This window comes from Chrysemys picta, chromosome 2 (genome assembly GCF_011386835.1).
Source record: "Chrysemys picta bellii isolate R12L10 chromosome 2, ASM1138683v2, whole genome shotgun sequence".
Taxonomy (NCBI): Eukaryota; Metazoa; Chordata; order Testudines; family Emydidae; genus Chrysemys; species Chrysemys picta.
Window position 1 is genome coordinate 117757635 of NC_088792.1, and position 15899 is coordinate 117773533.

At 46.5% G+C, this 15899-nt stretch overlaps 1 protein-coding gene across 6 annotated transcripts in view; it reads left to right on the forward strand.

Moving 5' to 3' along the window:
• The window catches only part of TGFBR1 (transforming growth factor beta receptor 1), a 71654-nt gene that overhangs the window by 32408 nt on the left and 23347 nt on the right, over window positions 1–15899 (forward strand). For 4 of the 6 annotated variants that reach the window (XR_010598480.1, XM_065584088.1, XM_065584086.1 and 1 more), the window contains one exon: window positions 7459–7626. The exons of the other annotated variants lie outside the window; for them this stretch is intronic. Coding sequence is in view for 3 of the 4 variants with exons in the window: in XM_065584088.1 (XP_065440160.1) it covers window positions 7459–7626 (168 nt within the window). In the remaining variant the exon portion in view is untranslated. The remainder of the gene's footprint in view (window positions 1–7458; window positions 7627–15899) is intronic. 6 annotated transcript variants of the gene reach the window in all.

The following is a 15899-nucleotide window of genomic DNA, read 5'->3' on the forward strand; positions in this document are numbered from 1 at the left end:
CCCTTTAAGGGCTCAACGTTTTTATTTTCTCGTCCCTCTAACTCCTTGGTGGTCAAGGTGGATAACAAATGTGGAAGGCAGCACCATACTATATCTACACCCTATGATAAAGATCATAAGCACTTCGACCTGTTGAGCAGAAAAATCATATTTGGCATCTACTTTACAATTTAGAATTGCCAGCAACCAGACATTGATGGCAAAGTACAACATATAGATTATACCGAGCTGAACTTTGAGTGTTTTATCAGCAGAACACAGAGATCAGTTCTAGGCAATAATTGCAGAAGGCCAACTGCTCACCAGAATATCTCTGCACAGTGGCGTAGCCAGGTTCTAACATCAGGGGGAGCGAACACATAAAAAAAGGCGCCACCCGCTGCCATATCAAATTACTAGTTACATACTTAAAATTTGTTATACATATTTATTTTTTACTTAAAATAAAAACAAGAATGGTATTGTTTTATAAGTGTTATTTTGCATTTAAAATATAAAAAAGGTTTACAGTATTGTATATAAAATCAAAACATGACACGTTATTTATTTATTTTATATTTCAAAGATAAGATCAAAACAATATGATCTATGAAGCAACTAAAACAGCCTCTTTCGTCTAAGCTTCATTCTAGCAAAGTTATCTATTACTTTATTATAATCTACTTCAGTAGCCAATTGTCTTTCAATGGAGAGCAAAACTAACCCAGACAATCTATCCATTGTAGAGCGCAGGTAGGACTTTATAAGTTTAAGTCGGGTAAAGGATCGTTCTGCAACTGTGCTATTTATTGTCAAGGTCAGAAAAATGTGGTACAATCTCGAAGGATTAGGATAAATGGTGAGGTAATAGGGGGCGGGGTAATATATATCAAAGTAGGTGAGGTAAAATATTTTTTTATTGGACCAGCTTCTGTTGGTGAGAGAGACAAGCTTTGAGCTTTCACAGAACTCTTCTTCAGGAAGAAAGAACTCCATGAAAGCTCCAAAGCTTGTGTCTCTCTCACCAACAAAAGTTGCTCCAATAAAAGATATTCCTTCACCCACCTTGTGACTCTAATTTCCTGGGAACAGGTCTACACCAACATTGCATACAAAAATGCAAGATTCACATGAACAGCACAGAGTGACCACCATCACACCAGGACACTATTTTCACGATCATCACACCAAGGAAGTAGCACCAGCACAATGAGATAAATAGAGCCACACGTGCATGCCAAAAATTCACAGTACAAGCACACTGGGATCCATACAGCAGGATAGTGATCTCAGTCTGAGTCCATCCCCACTAAACTGAGTCCAAAGGTTCAGCTAAACACAAGGGAACCTGCAAATAGCTGTACTAACAGCAGGCTCTACACTGGCACAATAGGAGGAGTTGCAGGGCACTAATTCCCAATCCCAGTGCAAGGCAATATGGGATCCAGGTCCTTAAAACCAGAATTTGTACTCACAGGAGAGTGGGATGAAATTAGAGACTTTACAGAAAGCAATTCCCAAGAAACAAGGCACTTGACCAAATGGCTGGGTGGATGTTAAACAACCATCACCAGCCATTGTGTGCAAAGTGAATGACAATAATTTAATGACCACCATCACCAGAGAATTACTCAACCCTGGGACTCAGCAATACCCCCCACCCCTCCTCCTCCCAACATGATCACAAGACAAGCCCTTCGCTTAGGAGACAATTCAGGTTTCCTCTGATAGGAGAGGGAAAATCAGGCTACCTCTCCCTGCCCCCCCCCGACATGGTGCCTGGACTTGTGTTTGCCAGAGCACATGGACTAAACACATATGTTTTCACCCCACAGCTCAGAGAGAGCACAGCAGATAGTTCCAGCCGTCCCTTGGGAGACAATTCCATCTACACCCCCAAGGCAGAGATTGTACTGCTATGAAGATTTTCCCTGATAGTTTTCCTCTCCTCTCCTACCCGCCCCCAACCCCACCCCTATCCCTTCCCCACTGCCTCTTCCCTTTCACCCTTCACCCCCTAAGAGGCAGCACCCAGATGCCAGGGAGGGGGAACCAAGCACACTACATGGCCACTGTCTCTGAGAGGCAGGCGTCTCTGTCTGGGCAGGGAGGGCAAGCAGGGACACCACACCCCACAGGAGACGCACCTCCCCCCCCCCATTCCTGTCCTGGTCCGGCTGCCCGGCAGGGGCTGGCACTCTCTCTCTGTGCTGTGGGGGTGCAGGGGATGTTTTTGGAGATGCCTCTGGCCTAGCCCCCTGCCCCCCACCATGCAGACAGCCATCCCACCAGCAGCCAGGTGCTGGCTCTCACAACCACCTCGGGGGTTTCCAGTCTCCTCCCCCTCCACAAGAAAGACCCCCTTTGAAGTACACTTACCAGCTGCTGCTACTGGCTGCCTTTAGTTGGGTGAGAGGTTAAGTGCTGCTGCTGCAGAGCCAGAGAAAGCACACCTGCTACTGCCACAGTGCCATAAGGAGCAGGTAGGAGAAGGAGGTGGGGCTGCACCTCACTGGTGGGGTCTCTTCGCTCAGCCCCTGCTCCAGGAATAGTTCCCCTTGCTGATTGGCTGGTGGCCAAAAACTAGCTAAACAGCACTCCCCTAGCTACCCTACTGCCCCCACCCCAGCCGAACAGCTGATGGCTCGTGGGCCCCCAAGGACCCCATAAACAGTTGACTGGTGGGTGGGTGCCCCTGCCTTCCCCCTATAGGGGGGCATGCCCCAACTGACCCCCTTCTTCCCCAAGGCCCCAGCCTCTCCTCCTCCCCAGGAGCCCAGCTTGCTGGAGCTCAGTTCTTTCCCCCTCCCTGCCTTGCCGATTAGCAGTCTGTCTCCTTCCTGCTGGGAGACACCCTGCCCCCTTCCTGCCGCACTGGCTATGCAATGCAGCATGCTGGGGGAAGCCGGCAAAGCCTGCCTGCAGGAGCCCAGCTTGCTGGAGCTCAGTTCTTAATCTATCTTCCCCTTCCTGCTGGGCAATCAGCTGTCTCCCTCCTGCTGGGGGAGACAGCTGATCAGCTGGGGTATGCTAAGCACCTCTCCTCCAGCTCCTTCCACTGAGCCCAGCTTGCTGGATCTATTGTTGGTCAGTAAAGGGTGCTTCTTTTTGTCTTCTCATCTGCCCCAAGGGTCTCCTAGAAAGTTTTATCAATAGTAGAGGCACACCTTCACAGAGAGGAATTCTGGTATTCCCTTACCTAGATGATTGGCTTCTGAAAAGTTGTTCCAAGTAAAACACTTCACTAGCAACTTGCAAGGCCATAGACCTTCCTCAAACTGGGCCTACAGTTGACTATTCAGAAATATCCACCTTGACCCCTTTACGAAGATTAGAATTAATAGGAGCTTAGCTCAGTTCAATAGCAGCAAGCATCTGCCTCTCAGTGCATTGATTTGTGGCCCTAGCTGACATGGTCAACACAATCCAGATCAGCCCTCAAACTTGGGTCAGGGACTGGCTTCAGCTGTTGGAACATAGCAGCTGGTAGTTCCATTATAGACCATGCAAGACTGCGACTACTTTGCCTTCAGAGGTGGTTTAGGACTGTTTAGTCGCTGAGCATATAGTCTAAATGCACTGCTTTCCATACATCTGTGCAGGAGTCTTGCCCACCCTTCCCTGAAGAATATATAACGATGGATGCATCCCTGTTAGATTGGGGAGCACATTTGGACACCCACACAGCTCAGGGCAGGTGGACCTCAAGAGGAAACTCTGTACATCAACCACCTAGAACTCAAGGCAGTCGGATAGGTCAGTCCCCAATTTTTACCATTGAACAGGGCAAACACATAAAGGTCACGAAGGACAACATGTCATGCATATTCTATATCTGCTGACAAGGAGGGACTCGCTGCACCAAAGCTGTCAAGCTTTGTAATTGGTGCATATGCAATCAGATTGTCCTCACAGCCGCTTACCTTCCAGGAGCTTAGAATGTGACTGTGGATACAGTCAGCAGGCACTTTTCTCAAGAGCACAAGTGGAAGATGGATTCCATTGTGCTTCACCACATATTTTGCCAGTGGCACACCATTCAGGATCCTCCTCTTCAACAAGTCCAACCTCTGCATTCCTTAAAACAGTGTGTAAAGACTGCACAAAAGTTTTTGTCTACAGCAATTTTTCCCCGTGGTTTAGAGAGAGACATCTCAAGAGTATGGTCTTCTGTTTTTAGTGAACGACTAGAGAACTGGTGGAAGCTTTCTTGGCCATCTTTTGAAGGGTCATGGTGTCTGATTATTTCTAATATCTTTTCTACCAAACATTTGTGTAACGTTTCAGTTAAGACTGGACCTCAACTGTCCCTGGTACCATAGACCAAGAGCTTTGTTGGCATTGGTACTGGCATGAATATAGCAAGATCTGACTTCACTGTTTTCCGCTAGCAGAAATTGGTGGGTTTGACGCAGATGCAGCTCTCTCCTTTTTTCTCTATTTGAAGATTTTCTATTTTTAAAATCTCATAGCCAAAAACCTCTGGCCTCCCTTAATATCCGCAGAGGAGTCTAAGAATCTTGTAGACTTTGGTACCTTTCCTTGAGATTTCAGTTTTGGTCTTTGGAAACTGAATCCTTTCAAGGTCCTGTTCATCGGCATGTCTGAAAGACTAAGGACCTTCCTTTTCTCGCCTTTCTTTCCCTCTTACCATGCTTTTTGAATTAAGATCAGGTATATTATACATATGTCACGTACAGAGTCCTTAGCACAAAGAATTTATACTTGAAAGGTAGTGCGGAGTATGGTTGCCATAATAGGACTATGTTGAGGAATAGTAGGGTGGTTTTTTTTTTTTTTTTTTTTTTTAAGGAGAGAAAGGGGTTTGTTTTACAATAAGGATAAAGTTATCTGAATGACTCCCACTATTCAAAGAGGTTTTTTGTTTTATTTTAAATATATTAGGGAAGCCTATTCAATGGCAGGATTGCTTTGTCTGGTTTAAAAACAAAAGTCTTGCAACTGACGTTTCTGCTCTCTGGGTCAAAAGAAGAAAAATTCCAGTGAAAGACTGAATATTCAAGTTTCACATTCTGAATTCCCTTCATACTGTATCTTCTGTGTTTTTTATTTTTTAATCTTTGAGGTTCCTGGTATTTGATGTCCACTGATCTAAATCTGTGGCAAATTTGCACGTACCTAGTGCATGTCATCTCTAGGTCTGAGAAAAGTGAGTGTGCATTATCGCCATCTTGTAGAACTGTTTAACCCACAGTCATGCAGCAAGCTAGTGGCAGTGATTAAAAAAACAAGCAGGTTGCTTGATTCCAAGTTCTGTGTTCTAATTTCTATGTGCTTTTGCTTTCTCAGAAAAGGGAATGCCATTTCTTAACCCTTTGATACTAATACATGTTGTCCCTTCATTGTCTGTAAACCCTTCTCCCTTCTAGAATAGGGGAGAGAAGTCCCAGGAATGTGGAATGTTAATTGTAAGAATGGCCTTTATTTTTTTTTCCCCCTCGGCTCCCTTCCATTCATATTTTACTGTTTATTTTTCTGTTTTTTTTTTTTTTGTCCCCTCCCCCTCCTCCCCCCCTTATGGAAATCTCAACTTGAGAATGGACTGAGTGGTCAGTAGAATCCAGAGTCTCGTTATTTGCACTGGTGTTACTGTCTGGAGTGGGTGTGGGAGGAGAAGACTAATCCGTATATAATGGCAGACTTGGGCCATGTGAGCCACCTGCCTCCCCTGAGATGAGAATCAGGCTTGTACACAGGTGCCCTCGTTGCAGGCAGAGGAAGCAGCCAAGAAAGCAGATCTTTGCTTGTTTTTTATAATTTGGAGATTTGTCTCCCAAAATGATTGTTGCTTACAGCTGGAAGGAGGACAACTGGGATGAGCAAGGACTGAAGAAATTTGACTAGCAGCTGGGCGCAGGGGAAGTTGGCACAGTAGGGAGGCAGGGCCGGTACAAGGATATTTTGCGCCCTAGGCGAAACTTCCACCTTGCGCCTCCCACCCCCAGCCCTCCCCCCGGAGCATCGCTTATTATAAACTTTCAAAAATGAATACTACATAATATGGCATTGTTCATTAGAATTAATACATATTCGGCTTGAAAATGTATTAATTTCATTATTTAGATTACATATTTAATGAAAATAAATTAATAACCTGACAGGGTGTGGGGCTCGCTTGGGGCAGGGGGGTGCGGCAGGGGTTGGCTGGAGACGGGTGTGAGGGCTGGCTGGCTTCGGGCAGGGCAGCGGATGCGGAGCTGGTTGGAGATGGGGTGCGGGGTTGGCTGGAGCTGGGGGTGTGGGGCTGGCTGGCTTCGGGCACGAGTGCAGCAAGGGCTGGCTGGAGAAAGGGGAGTGCAGGGGTTGGCTGGCTTCGGGCAGGGCAGGGGATGCGGAGCTGGTTGGAGATGGGGTGTAGGGTTGGCTGGAGACGGGGCACGGGGGTGCTGCAGGGGTTGGATGGAGGTGGTGCGGGGTTGGCGGTGCAGGGCTGGCTGCAGGCAGGACAGGGGGTGTGGGGCAGGCTGGCTGGCTTCGGGCAGGGGCGATGCGCAGCTTGTTGCAGATGGGGTGCGGGGTTGGCTGGAGACGTGTGTGTGGGGGGGGCTGGCTGGCTTGGGGCACGGGGGTGCTGCAGGGGTTGGGTGGGGGTGCGGGGCTGGCTGCAGGCAGGGCAGGGGGTGTGGGGCTGGCTGAGGGCAGGGTGGTAGGTACCAGGGCCATCCCTAGATATTCTTGGGCCCCACGCAGCCCCCCCGTGTGTGGGGGGTTGCCCCAGGCTTCCGTGTGGGAGGCCCGGCCTCTGGGGGGTCGGGGCTGGCTTAGGGGAGCAGGGGGGAACCACCCCCCAGCACTCACCAGCGGCGCGGCTGGGGCCAGGTCTCTGTACTTCCTGCTGCCGGTGAGTGCAGCCCCGGCCTTTGTGCAGAGCTCAGGGGAGTGGGGGCAGGGCTGGGCCCTGGGGAAGAGACACAGCAGCAGGGAGCAGTGCAGCGCAGCCGGAGGAGGAATTACATCACTTCCTTGGCGGCTGGAGCTGATCAAAGAGGGTTACACATTTAGCCGGTGGCGGGTGAGCATCCCAGACATTTTGGGCACCGCTTTTTGGCGCCCTCAAATCTTGGCGCCCTAGGCAGCTGCCTAGTTTGCCTAATGGATGCACCGGCACTGTAGGGAGGGGGTGTTATACAAAGGGAAAAAACTGAGGAAAAAAATTGTACTGTGCTTCTGGCAAGTTACTTTTCTGTTTGCCTATATCTATTTGTCTTGTCTTTTAGATTGTGAACTGTTTGGGTTAGGGACTGTCTTCTGCGCTGTTTGTTCAGTGTCTAGCACAGAAGGCTCCAACGCTTATAGGAGGCCTTCAGGCACTTTTGGAATAAAAATAGAAAACATAATGACCTGATTACATGGAGCTCATTATAAAATGTAACTCCCAACTTTTATAGTTGGTACATTTAAAAAAAGCAATTTGGTTTGCTGGGCAACTTTATTTACTTCTAATATCTTATTTTGCAGACAATGGTACATGGACTCAGCTCTGGTTGGTGTCAGATTATCATGAGCATGGATCACTCTTTGATTACCTAAACAGGTATACCGTTACTGTGGAAGGAATGATAAAGCTAGCTTTGTCCACTGCCAGTGGACTTGCACATCTTCACATGGAGATTGTTGGCACACAAGGTAACTTTATAAGGGTTCAGTCTCATGTGACCTTATGATCCTAAAAGGAAATGGGGCATTTGGAGACCTATTTCAATAGTGAAAATTATCAGAATTATAGGAAAGATCTAGCAATTGAAGACCTTGTCCATATTTGAGTTTGTCTGCTGCTTGAGATGGTATCGTTTGAATTGTTGCACAAATGTGTAGTTATATTTAGTAATAGGATTAAGCTGAATGTGTATATTCTCTTACACCAGCTGTGCAGGTATATCCATCTGCAAAAGTGGACAATTTCTTAAAATTGTAAATTAATCTGCAGATCATGTATTATCTGGCAACAAAATGTGACCAGTTTAATAGCTGTTTGAGTGGGGTGTTTTTTTGTTTTTTTAGATGTTTTTTTTTTTTTTAAAGAATGTCTAAAAGACCCTTATGTAGTATCCCGGTTCTTCTTAGATTGCTTGTATGTCTATATATTTCACTCTCAGTGCATGTACACCCAGTGCACCCAAGCTAGGGGCTTTTGGTCAGTAGTACCTGTTGGGACAGCTGTCCACTTCCCTCTGTTTATTCTCACAACATGTGGTTGCAAGTTCCAGTGATGCCTCAGAGCACAAGACAGGCTGCTGATAAGCTCACTTTCTTCTGTAAATAGTGAGTTAGTATGTAGTTAGCCTTGACTTTTATAGTGTTTCCTTTGTTCTCCTTTTAGACTTTTTTTTTTTTTTTTTTTAATTTCTGTTCCTGGAGTGATACTTGCTACCAAATAGTCATGCAGAAGTCCCTGGACTTTAATAAGAACTATCTGTCTTGTAAGGAAGTCCTGCTTGTTAATGAGCATACTAGATGCCTTATCTGCCTAGGTGATGACCATGTTGTGGACAGATGTTCAGTTTTCCTATCTTTTTGTAAGAAGACTTAAAAATCAAGAGACTCCTGTCTCAGGGGTTACTCATGGAGAGGAATATATGCTTGACCACCAATCCAAGCCTTTCTTGGACAGATAAGTGAAGTGCATTGCCTCGCCTCCTAGAAGTTCTCTGGCAGCTGTTTCTACTCAGCTGCTCCTTCACTGAAGCCCTCAACCTCTGATAGAGGGAGAAGAGGTACTGGTCTTTTGTCGTTGGGTCAGTCATTAAGGGCCCCAAGACATCCAGTTCTTCAGAGCTCAAGGGTAGTTCAAGATCCAGAAAGGATCCTCACACACCTGTTGGGGACTCCACTATTGTATCTCAGCTGAAATGGTACCCCAGAAGCTGTTTGGTACCAAGCTAACTTCAAGAGCACTACAGCATTGCTTGCCATTACCATCTATATTGGCTCATTGGCATAGGTACTGATGAAGCAGGTACCTACTGTACTATCTACTCTTCAGGTACAAATGACCCCAGCACAGAAACCACTGGGTGCCATCAACTCCTCCAGCAATTATGGGAGCCAGAGACTTACTCTGTATGTTGGCACCAGACTTTCCTATGCAGGCCACTCAGACAGTGGCCTCAGTACTGGCAAAGCCAATCATACCTCTGAAACCTTCAAATATAAGGGCTCCAGGTACACCGACTGGCACCACATGAGCCTTACCAGAGGAGTATTTTTCCTGCAGAAGTTGCCCAAGAGAACCTTAAACTGTTGATTAGATTACACACAACTGGGACTGGGTGAGTAGCTTTAACCATCAATGGAGGATTGTTGGACCATGCCAAGCTTCTCCGGCACAGACTTCAAAGAAAGTGGATTGTTGTCACCAGATGGCAGTTCTTTAGTCATCCTGCTCCGGGTAGTGTGGTGGTGGGAGCAGAAAACAGGAGGTCGAAGCAGGAACATTACAAATTACAAAAAGATTAGGAGCCAAAGAGGACTGATTCCTTTGGAAGGAAGACTTATTCTGCATCTAGCCTCCAAATGAGAATCACTAACTAACGGACTTTATTATTGAAATATGACTTTATTAGCTGGGCTTTACTGAATAGTGTATGGAGGAGGAGTTTAAATCTATTGTCACTGAAGGCCAGCTAGTAGCCAGGACATGACTGCAGTCAACTCTCAATGCAGCAGCTATAGCCTTCAGATCCATGGCAATTTTCACCATGCAGAGGTCTTTGTCTCCACACACAACATACACCAAGGGAAGCCCTAACCACTGTTGAGGGCCTGCCCTCTGGTGGGTGCCGCCTCTTCAGCAAGAAGACTGAGGCTTTACATGCCATAAAGAATCAAGAGCAACATTAAGGTTACTAAGAATGTATGCCTCAGCCCCAAAAGAAGGCAGCATAGGCCTCAATATCATTGACAGCCTAGCTTCCAGCCTAGGAAAGCTGATTCCTTGAAAGCAGGATAAGTTTCTACTAAGAAAGTCATAGGCTTCTGCATCAACAGGCTTTACCCATCAGCCTCTTCCAACATCAAGGCAGCCAATTTGACTGCTTCATCAAGAGCAGCGCTCTAGTCATTTTGATCTTCCCTATCTGTCTGTGATTTGAAAGCACCACACCCTACACAGTATTGCAGTAATATTTGTACAAAATATGCCTTGAGTTATTTTGAAAACTAATAACTTGCTAGTCAATATAATAAGGAAATGTATGTAGCAAAATTATATGCAGTTATGAATCCTGCCCCCTTCTCTCCCCCTGTGGTACAGTTAGCACATGTTCAAAAGCAGACAGCCCTGCCTTAGCAAAAGTTGTTAAACAGATCTATCCTAAACAAAGGACTGTGTTTACCTCAATTACATACAGTAGTAAATAGGGTCCTCAAGACAGCTGTAGAAGGAGATGGCAGGAAACCAAACAATTTGCAATTGAGTAAACACAAGTGTGTGAAGAAATAAAGCATGGAGCCTTGTTCACCACCAGATTCCATGTTGCCTTCCTCATTGGATAAACTTTACTTTGAGGGTTAACCTTCAGAAGAATTTACTTCACAGGTTCACTGAACTATAAACTTAAGGTTTTCTGCCCCTTTATCTCTTTGACCTAAGAAGATAAAGGCCCCAGCACCTTTGGGCCTCTGGGAGAGAGTCTGATCGAGGAGCGGATCACTCACCAACCTGCTGGAAGACTGGGGGTGAAAAAGGCCATCTTAAATAAAGTCTTGAACTGAAACTTGCTAGATAAAGTTGATGTAGATACATGTTTTCACTTTTATTTGCTGGTAACCATTTCTAAGTTACCTTCTACTTTAATTGACTTAAAAACCTATCTTCTGTTTTTGTTTTTAATCTAAACCAATCCAGTGCTGCATTTAAACTGAACTGTTTTGTAGCTCCAATTCAAGTAACAAACTGTTGAATATTGACTCCTTTAAAAGGGCAATGAACCTTAATATCCCTCTGATTGTTCTAGTGCAGGGCTGGACTTTTCACTTTGTGGGAAAACTGGGCTGAGGAGTGTGTGGAGTCACCATACCAGTTCTTAACCAAAGGTGGTGGAAGCCAAGAGAAATCTGTGGTGTTACAGGCAGGCTTCAGGATCCAAAGCATTGGGCCAGGTCTGCCCAAAACTTAGAGTCCATGCTTGTTGCTGGCTGTGGCCATCCCAGGTGGAGAGTCAAAGGGGCAAGGGATTGTGAGGCACTTGTAAGTCCAAGAGGTGACAACTCTTCACTGCTCTGGATTGCACCCCAGAATGTGACTGTCCCCTTCTTTGGGGAACCTGTTGTACCTCAGTCTCTGGAACTCCATAACTATTGATTGATGGTTCCAGACAGTCTATGGTACTGGGATATACAATCCAATTTCAGTCCTTGCCCTACCTCACCCACCTTCCCCTTTCTTATTCAGGGACCATTTTCATGAGATGGTACTGCTTTAAGAGATACAGTGTATTCTAGCTCTGAGAGCAGTAGAGGAGATTGCTTTACAGCATGTGGGAAGGTTTCTACTCCAGATATTTTTTTCATACCCAAAAGGGGGACTGGTGGTGGGGGAGGGGTCTGAGGACTACCCTGCAACCAAGAAAATTGAACCTCTGGGCACAAGTTTGGGACTTCTGCATTTGGAACGACATCACTATCAAAGCTTCATGTCGCTTGACATGCAGAACATGTTGGTGGATCAACTCAGGAGGTACTTAGTTGAAAATCCTAAATGGTCCTGAAAAACAAAGTAGTGTGGATATTCAACAAATAGGGGTTCCCCAACATCGATCTGTTTGCAACCAAGAAAACAAAATGTCACTTCTGCTCCAGGGCCAGCTAGAACCCAGGATCACTAACACATGTATTCCTATTTCCCTGTGATCTAGAAGTATTGTATGATTATTAGTGTTATCAGAAAGTTGAAACATAACCAACTGGAATGATTAATAGCCCTAGGATGGCCACAGCATTATTCATGCTTTGATCTTCTAACCCTATCACTACAACCTCCAATTACTTTATTGTTGGTCAAGGACAGGCTCTGAATCATGACTAAATTGTGCACCCTGAGCTTCAGTCTCTGTCTCAATGTGGATGATGAGTGTCTAACTGCATTGGAGAGTGTGTGTTCACATAATGTTCAAAATGTCCTCACTAGCAGCAAGAGTCAAAAGTAGAATCACTTTAATAGCTAAGTGGGAAAAATGCTCCACTTGCACCCATCAGTCTCCAGTCAAAGTGCAGGTCCAAGTTATGTTAAAATAAGGCTGGAGGGTTTTTGTTTTAATCGCACCTGACAGCCATCTCTTGCATTCACTCTCCTCTCCAGGCATGTTCAATGTTCTCCCATCCCATGGTAAGAATATTTTTAAAAGGCCTCATAACGGTTTACTCACTAACAGGAATCTCTTCTTTCCTGGGACGTTAATTTGGTATTAGCAGGATTTATGGGACTGCCAGTTGAGCCCTTAGCCTTATGTTCTCTCTTCTACTTATCACCTAAGACAGCTTTTCCAGTTGTAATAACAGTGGGAGAGCTGCAAGCTTAAATAGCAGGCTCCCCCGTTGCTGTTCAGGGCAAGTGTTCCTGTGTTTCCCCTCCGTGGTCCACCAATAGCACCACTCTAAGCTCCCAGCTAATCAGCTGTCACCACTTGGATAGAGACACATGTCACTCTCCCTCTTGACCAGGGCTTTTTCCCAGATGCTCAGTTTTCTGCATACACTATAATATCCCCATAAGCCAGACTATGTGCTAGCACAGGCCTGCACAACTTGTAAAGCGGCGAGGGCCATATTACTCCAAAGAAAACAGTTGAGGGCCAAAACCCCCCCAAGAGCCGCCAACCCCCCGCAGCCCCCCAAAACACCCCCACTGCACCCCAGAAACAATCCCCCCAGCACTGCCAAAACACCCCCCCCCAGTACCACCTGCCCTGCGGAAACAAACCCTCCTTCCCCAGCACCACCCCACCAAAACAGCAGTATTAAACCTTGGTAATTTGTTATAGCGGGCCCCTAAGGTAGTATAATTAAGGTAAAAGAAAAATGTCTTTTTGCTAAAGTAGAATAAGATCTTCCCCCCCACTTTGTAATCAATTGCCCTGTTGAATGAATGAGGTGTGAATGAGGAAGGTGTGGAAGGCAGGCACCTCCAGACAGCTGCAACCCTTGGAGAGGGGAGGGCAGGCTCTAGGATTTTTGCTGCCCCAAGCAAAAAAATTTTTGGCTGCCCCCCCTTTTCTTTGTGCCCCTCTGCCCCCGGCCCCGCCCCTACTCCACCCCTTCCAAACCCCTTCCCCAAATCCCCAGCCCCACCTCGTCCCCCGGTGTGCCGCATTTCCCCCCCGCCATTGCTTCCTGCGGGCCCCCCATGACCTCCCACCCTGCCTCACCTCCGCTCCGCCTGCTCCCCTGGGTGCGCTGCCGCTCCGCTTCTCTCCACTCCCTCTCAGGCAAGGGAGGGTGGAGAAGTGGAGCAGCAGTGCGTTCAGGGGAGCAGGCGGAGCGGAGATGAGCTAGGTCGGGGGGGGGGGCCACAGGAAGTAACAGGGGGAGTAGAGGAACCACTCCCCGCTCCAGCTCACCTCCACTCCACCACCGCCTCCCCTGAGGGCCTGCTGCTCGGCTTCTCTTTCCCTCCTAGCCTTGCTGCGCGAAATAGCGGTTTTGCGCGTGGCAAGCCTGGGAGGGGGGGAGGGAGCGGAGTGGCGGCGGCGAGCTCAGGGGATCAGGCGGAGCGGAGGCAAGCTGGGGTGGCAGGGGCAGTCTTTCCCCAGGCCCCAGAGTCTGCACCTATGATGGCCGGCGCCAGAATGCCACCCCTAGAAATGTACCGCCCCCAGCACCTGCTTGTTTTGCTGGTGCCTGGAGCTGGCCCTGGGAGAGGAGATAAGAGCTAGACCAGATCAGTAGAACAGGTCAGCCACCGATTCGCTGCTCGCCTCCTCAGCCCCCCTCCCCCGGCTCACCTACTCACTCCCCGCCATTGCCCGCCCACTTGCCTACTCAGCCCCGCTCCTTCACCCGCCGCTTGCCTACTCAACCCCCGTGGGCTGCACAGTGAGCCCCCATGGGCTGCATGTTGTGCAGGCCTATGCTAGCATCTGCACTCTGTTTTCTCTTCAAAAGCTATGAACAGCTGTAATTACCACCCAGCACTTTCCAGGCAAACACATTTTATTCCACATAAAAGCTTTGTAGAGAAACTGTTTCTCTCTCTTCCTCCCCCCTCCCCCCCCAACCCCTTCCCCTCCAACCCTATATACAAGATAAAATAGCTTGCCAACGATCATCCCTGTGCCCTCACCCCCTGCAACTCCATTGAGGGCTTGGATCAGTGTCAGTCCTTCCAATTCTTCTGCAAGGATTGCTTCCCCTCCTCCTGGGACAGAACTTTGTCCGTTTGTTGGATCAGAAAAGAAGGCCCTGAGTCATTTAAACTCAAGATATTTATCCAAGAGTCCTTTCCTTGTCTGGTCTCTGGAAAATCCAGTTTGAGCTAGCGCATGTGAACCTGTCCAGGTGATGGTACTTCTCTGGAGGGGTTACAAAGTGAATGAATTTGCCTAATCTCACCCTCTGCTGTTCTTAGTTCTTGCAGGAGCTGTAGTCACCCTCCCCCCATGGAATTACATATAATCTATGGCCCACAATGATACATAAACTTACCTAGTAAGATCTCACAAAAATATTGTGGGAAATTTTCATGTCACATGCCCATATACAGTGTGTTTTTTTTTTTTTTTAACAAGAATAAGGTCTCATTAAGGCTTCACCACAAATTCTTATCAAAAGTGGTCTTGAATTCCACCTAAACCAGTGTCATAAATTTACCAATGTTCTTCCTAAACCACATGCTTTCAGGGATGATAGCTGTACTCACTGGATATTTGTAGGGCATTTTCAGTTTTCTCCAGTCTATATAAAAAGATAGATCCTCACTAAGACTCTTTGTAGCTTATGCAGAGAGAATGAGAAGCCAGACAGTAGTATCGAAGAATTTCCAGCTGGATCACTGCCTTTATCAGGATTTGTTATGACCTAGCAAAGGTGACACCACCAGCAAGGATTACTGTACAGTCTGCTAGGGTTCAAGCTACTTCTATGGCTTTTCTTAGCAATGATCAAGTCAAAGACTTTTGTAAAGCAACAGCTCAGTCTTTGGTACACATTTGCTCAACATTATGCCATCATTGAAGCATCCAGAGCTGATGCAAACTTTGGTAAGAGAGTTCAAATAGATTCTGATTTTCTGCCACCAAAGGTGTACTGGTTGGGGGAGGCATCTACAGTGGAATATATGTACAGACACTCAAAGAAATGGTTACTTACCTATAAAGTAGTTATGGTTCAAGATGTTGTGTACCCACATTCTCTGACACACACACACACTACATTGCTGCTACTGTAGTCTAGTATCCTCAAGATTCCAGTGCAAAGGAACTGGATGGGCAGAATTGTTGAGGTGTCCTTTATTCTTTCAACTAGAGGCATGAGGACACTCAGGGTTCATGCACCTCCCTGTTGGATACTGCTGACCAAAATTCTTCAGCTCAAGTGCACTGGGTGCATGCTAACCTTCAGTGCGTGGAATAAAACCAATAAAGTGTTAAAAATGTCAATACCATATGTAACACATCTGAGTGGAATTTTCTCATAATTTTTTTTATATGCCAAAATGCTACAGGCCTGTGACTCAAGTCTCAAAACATAAGAGTTTACTTTAAAATGTTCTTTATTTTGAGAGAGATTAGCTGCAGTACCTACTTGTCAGAAAAACAAGACAAGAAAAAATAGTTACTCTGGAAACATTTTTTTCTTTTTATCTGGAGAAAGAATATTCTTAGCAGCAAAAGGAGCTGATTTTTCAGTATTTCGTAAGGAGTTGGATTTTTCATAAATCCTAGAACATTCTTCAAATATTTTAT